Source organism: Branchiostoma lanceolatum, chromosome 18, assembly GCF_035083965.1.
Source record: "Branchiostoma lanceolatum isolate klBraLanc5 chromosome 18, klBraLanc5.hap2, whole genome shotgun sequence".
Taxonomy (NCBI): domain Eukaryota; kingdom Metazoa; phylum Chordata; class Leptocardii; order Amphioxiformes; family Branchiostomatidae; genus Branchiostoma; species Branchiostoma lanceolatum.
Window position 1 is genome coordinate 14,170,063 of NC_089739.1, and position 13,846 is coordinate 14,183,908.

At 40.8% G+C, this 13,846-nt stretch overlaps 1 protein-coding gene across 1 annotated transcript; it reads left to right on the forward strand.

Moving 5' to 3' along the window:
• The first annotated feature begins 5,039 nt into the window (after positions 1-5,039).
• LOC136424025 (bile acid-CoA:amino acid N-acyltransferase-like) lies at positions 5,040-10,681 on the forward strand. The gene is made up of 5 exons (XM_066412426.1): positions 5,040-5,259; positions 7,713-7,970; positions 8,642-8,811; positions 9,404-9,517; positions 10,068-10,681. The coding sequence occupies exons 1-5, from the start codon at positions 5,040-5,042 to the stop codon at positions 10,155-10,157; spliced, it is 852 nt and encodes a 283-aa protein (XP_066268523.1). The 3' UTR covers positions 10,158-10,681.
• The last annotated feature ends 3,165 nt before the right edge of the window (positions 10,682-13,846 follow it).

The window sequence follows — 13,846 nt, forward strand, 5'->3', positions numbered from 1 at the left end:
CGTAACCAGGAGCGTACCAATCAACAACAACGTTGCCGCCCTTTTTCACTTTTATGCTCACATATTTATATTTAGCGACCGAACCCACATGCTCTGTGGAATTCGACGCATTTTATGTATTTCGCGTGATGAGTTTTACATTAATCTTACGAATTGTGGCACTGTCGTAACTCTTTGGTCATAGTTACAGGAAGCGGAATTTCTTTTTAATTCTTTGAACAGACCAAAATCAATGCGCGCGTGGACGTCATCCATAAAAAATACTTGGTGCAGCCTTGCGAGTTAAAAAACAACAGGAATAGTCCAGCCTTTTTGAAAAAAAAATTGAAGATATATTTGCTGTGTGAATGAATGAACTTAATTGCACAACGGTTATACAGGGTACAAAGTATATATATATGAGGCTTTCCATAGATGAGGGCCGCTTACTATGGAGTCACCGGCATGATTTTTAGGTAGAGTGAGGGAAAATAACTTTCGATCTAACAGTTTCTTGACGTATAGTTTTTGACATAGGCCTGTAGCTCGGATGAATCGTTATAAGAATAAAAGAAACACCAACAAGAGGTGAGTACTATCATGGTCATTTTGGAAACTCGCGCAAAACAGGAGAACAGAGTTCTGGAAGTCTCATCAAATGTCTAGATGCGCGCGTCTCATCAAATGTCTAGATGCGTCGATGAAGGTTAGACATCCAGGTGATAAGATACGCCAAATAGTAGCTACTCAAGCAACTGGATTAGGATTTAGGAAACTGTCAGACACTTCAAATAGCATCCGCTACTTTTCGTCAGTGACTCTGAGCAAGATTTTTCGAACAGCAGGTTTTAACCACGAACTATGAATTGATATGCAAATAAAGAGAAAACGATTTTAGATAGTCCAATAGGAAAAAAATATACAAAGTCAGACAAGGTTGATGTAAAAGAAACAATAGCTCCTATTTGTTTGATATATGAGCTAAAGCTGGTGCGCGGGTATGGCTGGGTTCCAAGTGCCAAACAGTTCGAACCGGAGCCCTCCTTTCCTGTTGAGGCTATAGCTAGTTTACACGGCCAAACAGTCGGAGATCCACATCGAGGGGGAGTCACTCAGACTAACCATCGGATAACTGTGGAACTGCTGTTAGAACTAGGTAGAGTGCATGGTACTGTGGACAGTAAATTGTGTTTTGTATCATACCGTTGAATCGCGGTGTTTCCCACAGTAAGCCTTCAGCGTGGAGAGTCTGCGAGATTGTTCCTTCTTAGACGAGCTTTCCCCATCTACTCGAGAGAAAAGATGAACTTTTAAGATATACTTGCTCATGCTCAACACTACTTATAATAATACAAGCGTTCTCAATAAGCCTCTTCACGCTTTCAACTGCACATGCGCGGTGAAATGCAGTATTGGTAATATGTCAAAGTTGAAAGCCCCCGAGACATAAATAAAACACGCTCGGACATGTATTAGGCATGGACAGAATTGTTAACAAGTTAGGGGCCTTTAGGGCCCTGTCACACTTGAGCGTATAAACGTTGCGTGTGAGTTGCGTATGGACAAAATTCAATGCGCAGCTGTACGCACAACAGTTGTGGAATTTTTCGATCTCTTTGAGGAATGCGTGACTCACATTTCGTTATTCATATGTTAGATGTGCCTAACAAATACATCAAAATGATCGAAATTTATCTATAACGTATAACTTGCACATTAGCGTAATTTCGTTCATACCGGAAACTATTATGCCTACTGGACCATATTGTGCGTATGCCGGCGAACATAAAACTTACAGAAATCGATTGAGATGCATGTGTGACGCGTGTAGTGCGCACGGCGGCGTAAGGAAAAATGTCAATGCGCAACTCACACGCAACGGCTATACGCACAAGTGTGACAGGGGCTTTACCTTTGATCCACAATCCATTTTATTGTACATGCGCAGTTGGAATCATGAATATGCTTATATTATATTATGGATTGTTTCTGGTAATTCGTATTTGCTAATATGCAAAATTCACGTGAGAAGAAAGGGGGTATGTAGGTTGGCACAGTACCAGGGTAGGTGTATATTGCCTCTATTTCCTTTTGTTATATTGTTATCTCCATGAAAAATGGAGATATAGTTTTGTGTGTCTGGACTACTATAGTTAACATAACTCAAGAACCTATTGATGGATTACAAAAATTATGATATTTGGTATGTGGGCAGGTGTTGGGAAGCCGAAATTCAAGGTCGTTTTGGGCCCCCTGGTATGTGACCTTGGTACTGCAGCAGAACTTCCGTTTTTGTATCTTTTGACCTGGACGTGCTATGGTCATGATGTTTTGGTGACAAATAGCTTGTGATTTAATGAAGAAGTGATGAAGGCTTAGACCCCCTAGCAGCTTGCTCAGGAACTGCAGGGGCGTTATTGTGAAAATGTTCTAAGGAGAATAACTGAACAAAGGAAAGTCTGTCTTCAGTAAAGGTCTCGTTTACATAATCAAATCTGCGACCAGAATCTTTGTCTTCCCGCAACAGTTTCAGTGATTTTCCAAATCCGCTGTAGCTGATATAAATGTAGGTTACAACACCAAATATCAGAGTGGAAAGAAACAGAAACTTCGCACTTGGTTGAAAAATCTTCATCCTTGCCATCCATCCAGAACGTTTAGTCGTTTGCATAACGAAGTCTCTGACTTGATAGCACGAAGCGACACTTCAGAACTTTTTGCGTCCTAAATTGTTGTTCCACCATGATACCTGCAGTTTTGGGAAAAATTAGTTACTTTAACCCTATCTAGATCGGGGAGGGGGGGGCTAAAAGCGCCCGCGCCAACCTTTACGTCCTATAGCTGCTTAACGACGTGCGCTAGGACTACCAATTTTTTAGACTTTTCCTAGAATTTAGTTGGCAACAATTTTATTGTAATAGTATAAGTTAATGATTTTTTGTGTTGCCATGGCAACGAGTTTCTGACAGGCATATTTTACAAAAATGTAGTAATTTCGGTTTGTACAATAAGGTTTCAAGGCTGTCTTGCTCTACCACATTTGCTTTCCTACATTATTAAGATCCTATGTTATCTAATGTATCTTTCATGATTGAATATTCATAAATTATGCTTATTTGATGACGTCATTGACCAAAATCCAAGATGGTGGATAACATAATTAGTTTAGGTGTAAACAGGCTTTTCCCCCTTCAAATTCGTCTATATCTGCTATATTTTAAACAAAAAAACATTAAAATCAACGTTTCTAGTCTATTCTAATTGTGTCTTGCGGTCTTAAGTAGCAAAAAATGCATTTCTAGAAAATTTAAGTGTTTTTCGGGTATGTAGAGATCTTCTGATCCTCTGAAATAACCGGCAACTTAGACATAATCAGGGCCTCCCTTACATATTTGAATAGAAAATACCTACTTAGTTTACGTAAAAGACGTTCATACAATTTGTGTTATTTGGGTAGAAACGATGATCAACTGATATGATAAAAGGGAAGAAGTTATCTGCATATTCAATAAGAAGAAGTACCAATACCTAAGTCACAGAGGTTGATATTATTTGACGAAGGTATTGTTGTGTTGTTTTAACGGTTAGCCCCCGACACAAGAATGGTAGAGCCCAGGCCCTAGAGGGGGAGATGAGCCCTGGGACTGGTGTGAGTTACAGCTGGGAGAGGCCAAGCAGGGGGCTGTACGAGGAGTTTGATAAATGTAGTTTGTAGAGATCTTTGCATGTTCGACTGATGCTTGAAGGAACTTTGATTAATAGCAGTATGATCAATGAGGTGGTGGAGATCAAGCTGTGACATATGTCCCGAAGGTTGGGTTATGCATCATACATAAAATTTGCAACTTTTGGCACAGGTATTCTTTAAACAGCTTTCTTGTTTGGGCTACTTTATGTCTTCGCTTTACATGCCCTATTATATTCTATGTGACGTGTGCGCACTAGTCAATATGTTATATATGCAACTTCAACATTTGCTGACAAACACCACATCTTTTACGAGAGATTCTAATCTTTAAAACACACATGTGTCTTGATAGTCAAATTGCTGACCTACATGTATGGACGTCTAAAGGGTATGGATACAATGGTTGACAACACTGACAGCTTTATCTGTTGTAGTCTATGAGAACATTACCTGAAACCATGCGCCCGAAACACTATTGTAAACGTGCAAAAACCTGGGGCAGTTTGTCTGGCGCAGAGAAAGACGTCTAAGTTGTCGTCTAACCAAAAAAGCTTATTTTCTCAGGCTAGAAGGCAGCGGACACTATACACACCCCTTTTCTGATGTGGATCCTACCGCAAACCTCCGCAACCTTTAGTCTTTTGACCGACAACTGTTCACACGCCTTGGTCCACTTTGGGAGTACTCTCTGATAAGGACGGTAAGAATACAATTTTTCTCATGTACAGAGCTATTCGAGCATTCATTTCCTTTTGGGCAGGCTGAGGGGCATCCACATATTGGGGCTAAAGTTACTCAAGGTATATGCAGGTGAATGCAGGTAAATTTGACTGGTGTAAATGCAATACCGCGCCCTATTCGTTCGGATTCTGTCGGATCATAGGGTCCGGATCGCCGTGTTCCATGTCAGTATTCGTCAGGATCCGAGGCCATTTCGTGAACTGCATATTCCCTCAAAGACCCAATTTTAAAAGCAATGGATATAGATAGCTTACACAACGGATTTAGGAGAACTAGTGTTACCTATATCGTACGTATTTTGGTGTTTGTTTTGAGTGTCGACAAATAGAATTGCCGTTTGTTAATGCTTACTTGTCTGGCCCTTGAGTATCGATGGTTGGAAAATAGCATTTTGAATGTTCTTTTTTTACATATACACACCTAAATGCACTGTTTGGTTAGGCAAATCAACCTAATATCTATTGGGACCATATAGCATTTTAGTGGGATCGAACAGAGGAAAAAAAGATCAAAATTCAATTCATAAGCCGGTTGTTCGGAAATTCTATGCAGAACACACAAACCAGGTCTCATACATGTAATTAACATATTCTCAATGCGTCGTTGATATTCTAGTTCTGTATTGAGAGCAATGAGCGGCCAGGTTGCCTTGCTGGTTTCCCCAGCTCGAGCCCTAGTAGACGTTCCAGTGGACATCAGAGTAGCGGGTCTGTCTCCCAGACAACCTGTCACCTTCCTGGCACGACTGGTGGAGGGGACTGACCGCTTCCAGTCATATGCACACTACAGAGCCGACGACAGCGGCAGGGTTGCCGTAGGTCAGCAGCCTTCTCTAGGGGGACCGTACACTGGTGAGAAGGCCCAGGTTCCTATATCAGGGGTGTCTAAGTATTCATACGAGTTGTACGGAATGCGTAAGAATTTTACGGAATTCATACGACCCTTACTAATTTGTTGGGCCAGCGCCTGGGTCATGTGACATGAGCTGAATATTCAAGATGGCGGCCTCGGGACTTCTGTTTCTTTTTACGATATGTTGGCTTTAAAGAACTTTAGGGCTTATCCAGTTCTGTTAAACACCAACAACCTCAGCCGGCATTTCTATTGGCTTATAAGGTGACATATCGGTACAATTTAGACCAACTGGCAGAGCGAAGACTGAGAATTGGTGTTAGCCATGCGCTGGTCCAACCAATGAGTGATGATCATATGAATTCCGCAAAATTCGCCTAATCACGAATTCCATAAAATTCATATGGATATTCCGCAAAATTCCTATGAATATTCCATAAAATTAGAATGTATTCCGTAAAACAGGTATTCATAATTAGGCACCCTGGATGTGCATATGTCAGCTGTGAGGGTAGAGATTATCATATGACTCTACCTGTAGGGATCTCGATCTTTGTCTCTGATGGCAACCACGATGTTAGCAGAGTAAAGAGGTGGTCATCCATTTTATAAGTCCTGAGTTTCAAGTCAATCCATTGATCTAAAAGGACATGCACTGAAGTTGAAAAGTTTGGTCTTTCAGTATGCGAATATTCATTTGAGCTGCACAGAAAGGCCACCGATTCCGATTGGGATCTCCACCGGTAGAATAGAGTTTGTCATCTGATCTGTATGATCAAACATGCTAGAGGATGCCCTTTTACCTGAACAATAAAACAGACTATATATTCTAAGGCCACAGCAAGTACATCTTATACCCCCATTCCACTTGGACGGCGCTCTCGCAGCGCTCTCACGGCGACGTAAAATTGCCCAGGTCGCCGTGAGAGCGCCGAACTCCTGGAAAACGTGCTCACGTGGAATCTCTACGGCAACCCTTGCGCGCTCTCAGCTTGACCAAAGTGTCAAATGTCAGCAACTTTTTATGAGTGACCAAAGATTTCAGAGATCACTCAACGAATTCCAGAGATAAAGAACGAATTTTTGTTACGTTTTGTGTGCTTTGTTGTCTTCTCAGTCATACCTTTATCTCTTGCATCATATTGAATGATACAATCAAGGAAAAGTAGATTCAATTTTGGTCGCTGCACGGTCGCTCAGTGTGTGTCTTAAGTAATATATGTATGTTTAACTTGTTTTTTCTGTGTTGTCTGGCATGTAAACTGTTTGCAATGAATATATTTTATAATTCTACGTTTTAATAGAAACGTAAATCACAGAATTTTGAAACACATTTTGAACAACTGACAATAAAACTTGGAGGGAATTTAATTTGAATGTAAGCAAGGACTTGTAGTTATTCGTCAATTTGTATTACCAACGAGCAAAACTATGATTTTACCACAAAATTCCCAGAAATTCGAGATACACCACTTCAAGAATGAAATTTGTTTTAACTACAGTCATAAGACCATTCGATCCTTTTGGAGCACTCGCTGCGATCCTTGAGCGCTCGCTGCGGTCCTTTGATCCCACCTTGGGCGCTCTCACGGCGCTCACCGCGCTCTCACGGCGCTCTCACGGCGCTCACCGCGCCATAAATCTTGCAACAACAATCAAAGCGATTAAACTTGATTTTACAACTAACAAAAATGTATTTCTGTATTCTGTAATAAGTAAATGAAACTGGTCTCAACGTTAACGTCATTAAACAGGAGATGAGCATTTCTATTACAAAATAGGGTAATGACAACAAGCCACATCTACATTCTTGTCAGTATCCGCAAGCCGGTAGCTTTGTTCAATACATTCAATACTGCCAATTACCCGTGAAGATGTGTATCTACCAAAGGAAAGAAAGACAGTTCACTGTAAAAGTAAAAAAAAAAAATAAGAAGAGAAAACGTAGAAATTGACAATGGCGTTCATCTTGCCGAAAGAGAAAATAATGTTATTCAAAACATATAGGGATTTTTGGCTAAGGGCCCCCAGGCGAGAAGCTTTCACGCTTCAACATTTGAAGTAGGGTGTAGAAGAAAGGTACACAAATCTAATAGTTGAGTTCAGGGTAAAATCTACAAATTTTTTGAAAATGAACTAAAACTTTTATATAAAGCTCAGCGGAAGTCATGTTAATTGCAGTCGACGCACATTAGTGGAATGTTATGATATCCAAGCACAGATTTACGTCGAACGAACGAACAAATTTCATAATTGAACCCACATTGTCGAAAACGGCATTCCAAGTATTGTTTCGTACCATCGTTGCCGAGCCTCTGTTGACTACGGGTGTCTGGGATAAATACTGTGTTCTGCGATCTTGAATACATGCCTCTCGTTTGTAACCTATCAATATGGTGGACGCCACAGAACGTCACAAACACATAACTGCCAACACCCAATCCTTTTACAGGTGTTGAACAGATGGGGCTGTTCTGGAGCATGCAGCCCTCGCCGGGTCAGAGTCTTGGTCAACGTCTGGATACGGAAAACGTGACAACACCACACCTAGTTGACATCAGTGTACACGAAGGACATGTTGATGTGATGGAAGAAGATACTCTTCCACGTCTTGCCCACACGTGTGTCGAGTGGTGGTACATGGCGGATGGAGTGAAGAGGATGCCTGTGAAGGAGGGACGCATCCGAGGGACGCTGTTTCTGCCACCCGGTTAGTGAACACCCGTAATTTGCATAATTAATGGAGGATTTTAAAAACCCTGAATTCCATGATACGACTATTTTAACATATGTAACAATAGAGGGTTATTGATAGATAAAAGTTACAAAAATGAAGACAATTTGCATAGTTAATGAGAAAATGCTGTAACTCCATATTGGTAAATAGCTAGAATTTCCTACTTGTGGCATTTGGAAGTTATGTGAAGTTAAACATGGTTGAATATAGATTATGCAAATCAGGGCCTGATTTACATGATCTATTGGAAAATGCTAGAATAGCCTTCTTTGTGAAGATAACACTGTCATACTTAATACAACATCTTCTTTCGTGTGGAGAAGATGATCAACTGAGATACCTTATGCAAATGACGAATTTATTTGCACGATAAATGAAATACACTCATGGTACTTAGGTCGAAAAGGTTCTAATCATTTGGTGAAGGTATGAGGTCGTGAAACTCTAGTAAAACCCTGCCATCAAGTGAGACGTACTATTTCATTGTATAATTTATCGAGTAATGATGTTAGACTAGTACACTAGCACAGTTCGTAGTTGTAATTATTCCATGCTATTTGCATACATTGTACTTGATACAATTGTTATGCAATACACTTTAAGTTGCCACACCAGCGTGCACATCATAATTTGCTCTTTTGCAGGTCCGGGGAAGTTCCCAGGAGTTCTTGACATGTATGGAGTCCTCGGAGGTTTGACGGAGAGACGGGCTGCCTTGCTGGCGTCCCGCGGCTTCGCAGCCTTGGCACTGGCTTACTTCAATTACGATGACCTTCCAAAAGATGTGACAGACATTGATCTGGATTACTTCGAGGTAATGGAAAATATACACCAGTTTTGTCGTCAAGGCATGCTTTGGAGATTTCTTAAGAGCTTAATGTAATGTTTTTAACTCATCGTCATGTTATTTTGTAATTATTGGTAAATTAATTATCCGAACCAGTGTTGTACTCCTCACGGCAATGTGTAAGCGAGTGAGGTCACTAACGATCACTTCTGAACATATACACAATGATTACTGCTGACGATCTCTTGCTGATCATGTAGAGTAAAATACGCAGGACCGGTACGCTGAGGTACACCAATGACCTAATGGAGCATTTGCCGTTACGTCATAGGGAGCCTAGCATGGATATTATCGCAGATATGTTTAAATCTTAGCTCGCTCAAGCGTTTTCTGACATCTAGCGACATTTTGGCCTTCTCAAATAACTCCATTAAGTGTGCATAGCTCACAGAAGAAAATAGTAACATTCATAACGATTATGTATAAAGATAAAACATACCAGAAAGCTGTGCACGCTTGAGATATGACCGTTGAAAATGCAAATGAAGGACACCAACATGGCTGTAGGCGACCTGACTGACAAACGTCCGTCTTCAAAAATTCTTTCATTGACGCGTAGGAGGCTACAGACTGGCTGCTGAGGCAGCCATCCGTCCTCGGTCCCGGGGTGGGAGCTCTGGGCATCTCTAAGGGAGGAGAAATCGCCTTAGCCATGGCTGTACACTTGGACAAGGTGCGTCAGATACATGTACTGTATTACCATTCTTGATCTTAAAAACTGTGACTTGTCGAATGACTTAGTTAAAACGTTTATGAAGGTTAGACTTGGGATGGACACAAATTTTACTTGATTAAAAATCCAGTAGATTTGTTTAAAAACAAAGCATCTATTGCAATGTAACATATTGTTAGAGGTGTAAATATCTGACTTTGGTCTCAGCCATTTTGGCGCTTTATTATCAGATAGGTATAGCCATAACTAGAAATCTACTGAATATTTCGAACTGTACTTGCGTGGAAAGTTGTAAAACTTGTTGTTTTTCATCAAATCTTAATAATAGGTCCAATACCTTACCATGCTGCAGGACCGACATGTCCTTTTGTCGAAATAGTGATAGCATATTTTCACTTGTAGAGGCGTTTAGAGCCTCCTGCACTTCCTACGGGGACGTGTTAACGTATTTCTAGGCAAAGACGTAACGCATTCAGCAGAATGACCTGCAAAATAACCCACAGATAGATTTTCTGGCATAGTCACTGATTGCAAGGTATTATTCCAACAGGTTGCTGCAGTGATATCGATAAGTTCCCCAACTGTGATCGCCACCGCGCCTCTCCCGTACAAGGATAGTCTTCTTCCTGCTGCACAGTAAGAACCCGTTTTGCTGGCAATATCTTTGTGAAGCTGATGAGCTGGTCTTAAGTAGTAGACAAATCTATTTGGCATCGTGGGACATGATGGTTTGCATGTCCAGAGTCAATAGGTCAAACCGCTGACGGGCCCCGATAGTGCACCGTGGATATTGTGACTTGGGAAATGCACTTTAGGCCATCCGGTTAGAGATCACACGGTTCTTTTATATTGTTATTTCATATAAAGCCATGTTATATATGGATGGCATCCGCGCGCGCATCAATGTTTGCATCACGTTAACGAATATTTCACATTTTCGAACTTAGGCCATGTTGATTTGATTATATGGATGGCATCCTCTAGGGACCCCAAACTGATGCTATTGTGAGAAAAACAAGCGCACAGAGTATGGTATACAAAACAAAAGATTCTTCATTTTTGTTCTTTCACATATTCTTTGATTTTGGAATTGTCTTTGGAATTCTACGACATTATTACACGTTTTCCGATATTTTGTTGTAATTAACTACATGTTTTCTAATCTTGCACTTAACTACATATGTCAACTCATTTTGCAGCTGCCTTGTACGATTTATAGTATGGTCAAAACCTTCTTTACATTGGAAACGGACGAAATCTGTCCTTACCTAGATTTCCTCAGAAGACTTGCCCCAGAATACAAATACGTACCTAGCTTCGGTTAGAACGGTCCATTGGATACTACAAGGGCTAGGGGCACGCTTAAGATCCTAAGACACTCATTGAGAAGAGTAGGGCTTCTCACCGGAGTACGCTAGTCGCATCCTATTCACTCTCAGACTGGCTAACTGTAAGCTAGACCTTCATAATAGCCAATGTCTGGTTGGGTAGTCTTGTCTGTCGAACCAATAGATGGAACTGAAAATGACAATTTGGCATCAAGAAAAAGTAAACTGAACGTTTTTAAATATATGGTATTAACAATAATATTTACAAAACACTTTGACTGGTTGGAAGAGAAGGGGAAAGAAAAGCGTTCGTCAAGATGCATGGTGATATTTTAAAAACAAGTTTGGGTCACCGTACTTTCACAAAATGGTGATGGAAAAAATTACGTGGACGAAGGAAAACATCGGAATCGGCAAATACTGTTTCGAGGATTTGACTCTTGAACCTGGTTGTCTGGCGTGGATACAGGTTAGATATTTGGCAGTCTTTTCTACCTCTGAATACCCAAACCCTTTCCCCATTTGTCCATATTGTACCTATCATGTTAGGACTAGGCTGGGCGCGTCAGCGAGATTTAGATGTAGATGAAAAACTGAATGAAGCAGACGCGTCAAGATGGTTGAAAATTTTCGATATATTCAACATGATGAGAAATCCCTCTGGCATTACTTATTTTTATAGAGACACATCATGTTGGAATAACTTAAACATTGATGTACGTTTACGTACTAATCAGATGACCTTGACCTTAGTCTAAAGTCCGTCCTAAGACAAATATTTAAAAGAGTTTTATGTGCAAGTTCTTGCCAGAGTTCTTGCAACATGAAACAGTATATAGGCAAAAATTTACAGACAGTTCAAAATAATATTGGTGACTGGAATAGTGGAATAAGCCATGATTCTAATAAGAAATGCGACGAAATACAATCTAAGCTTTTTGCGTTGGACGTCTTTTTTGGACGCATGCAAGACGAACTGCCCTATTTTTTCTGCAAGGAGTAGGTTTTGGGAAGTTAACAGGGTGGTAGTTTTTATTGTGAGTTTTGTGGCTTCTTTGAATAGCTCTTTTCTTTCCTGATCATTAGCAGGGAAGTTGGGGATAGAATGTAGTACAATAATTACGTAGTTATACATTCTTTTCCTCACAGCTAATACAAACTGTTGCGAAAATTTACAGGATTTTAAAGATTGTCTCTGTCAACTGAACTCATGTTTCTTGCCTGTTACTTCCCCAATGAACCGTTAGGTGGAGAAGGCGCGGTGTCCCATCATGTTTATAACTGGTGAAGATGACCAAATGATATCTGCTACCGACCACGCAAAGCAGGTGAACTATAATGATACGTTATATAGATCTAGGCAGGACAGTTAGCTCTTTTGTCGTAGGCATGAACCTACAAAATGTACAAATCTCTTTCTAAGCCCGACTAGACTTTTTTTGGACACAGCTGTCCACTAACAGAGCTTGATATATGCGACGGTGAGTCAAAACTGCAAAAAAACTGCAAAACAAATAAAGGCCCATGTCTTCTTGAGGCTAAGTATCTCAATCCGTTTTCCAGATTTGTATAAAAGACTGAGTTGATTTGAAGATTACCACACCCTTGGAAGTACATGTACGTCAGAAGCAAAGAGCAGCACAATAGGATTCAAATTTCCCAAACCCACAACTATTATCATAGGAGGCTAAAACTGCACAAGTATCAAAAAACGTATCTCTATAAGCCACATGCGTATTTTCCTTTCTGAATTCATAACGGTCATTATGGTTCTGCGCTGTGTTGATTGAAGGTTTCCGTGGACTTAATTGTATTACAATAAGGGAAACGAAACTTAGCACACTCCTTAGTCGCTAAATAGTCGATAACCGTGTCTGGTGTGGGTTCTTTTTAAGTTAGTTGATGGCAAAGTAGTCTACAAAAACCTTGAATAAACACATCACCTATATTCGGCTATGAATTCAACTGGCTCTTATACCACACCTCACTTCAGCCTAGCAGCTGTAAAAGAGAAATTGTCAATAGTGAACTATAATACAGGAGTAATTTGAGCTATCTATAAAGATTGCAAAAGTGTCAAGGGAAATAATCTCTGCTTCTGACGAGCTTCCATGGGGGCGGCCATCTTGAAATCTACTCATAATAATTTGAACAACAAATTGAAATCTTTCAGCCTCAAGAACATTTGGGCCTTTACATTCCAACACCACAAATTAACTTGCTTTGATACTAATGATTTCACCTTTTGACTCACCGCGGTACTTCAAATTAGATAGGTTTAATCTCCAAGCAGATCCACACCGGGCGCGAAAATCGTAGTATGCTAGCCAGAGAGGGTCCAGTCCGCCAGAGAGGGTTCATCAGCCCGGCAGGGATCTGCCCTTAGTCGGACCTGAACAAGGTTATTAACCGGCACGAGGAGGGGCAACCTTTTGAGAAAGGTGCCTCTACTCCTCCTCGTGCCTGCTTAACTCCAACATGAAAATTGGCAGGGATTATCGTTTTACAACACCGAATCTGGGACGAACCCGGCCGGCCGCGCCGTTTCACAGCGGGAGTTTCCCCTCAGATACAATAGTGCGGGAACACACCGCATCACAACGCATCAAAGCAAAGGTATCGACATACAGACTTTTCCGTTAGACAAATTTGCACCATTAGTTTCTAGCTTAATGTTAAACCATAATTGATTAAAATGTCGTTTTATTTATGTGAATGCTTGGTGTGTCTTTTTTTAACCAGAACTTGAATCTGTTTTTGGCCATTCTTTCACGCTTGCATGCGGTGCAAAACCACGCCGAAACACCGCCATCTTTCAGTGTCTTTGTATCTTTTTGAGAGTCAGATTCTCGCGTCTATATTCAGTTCAGTAAAACCCGAGTCTTGTCGTTTGTCATTTCCGTGAGTTATTGCAGAAGCCATGGCGTCGTCCGGTGGATCGAGAAGCCTCTACATAACGTCCTTTACTTGGTCGCTGATTAGCGCTCGTAACGGCGAGACG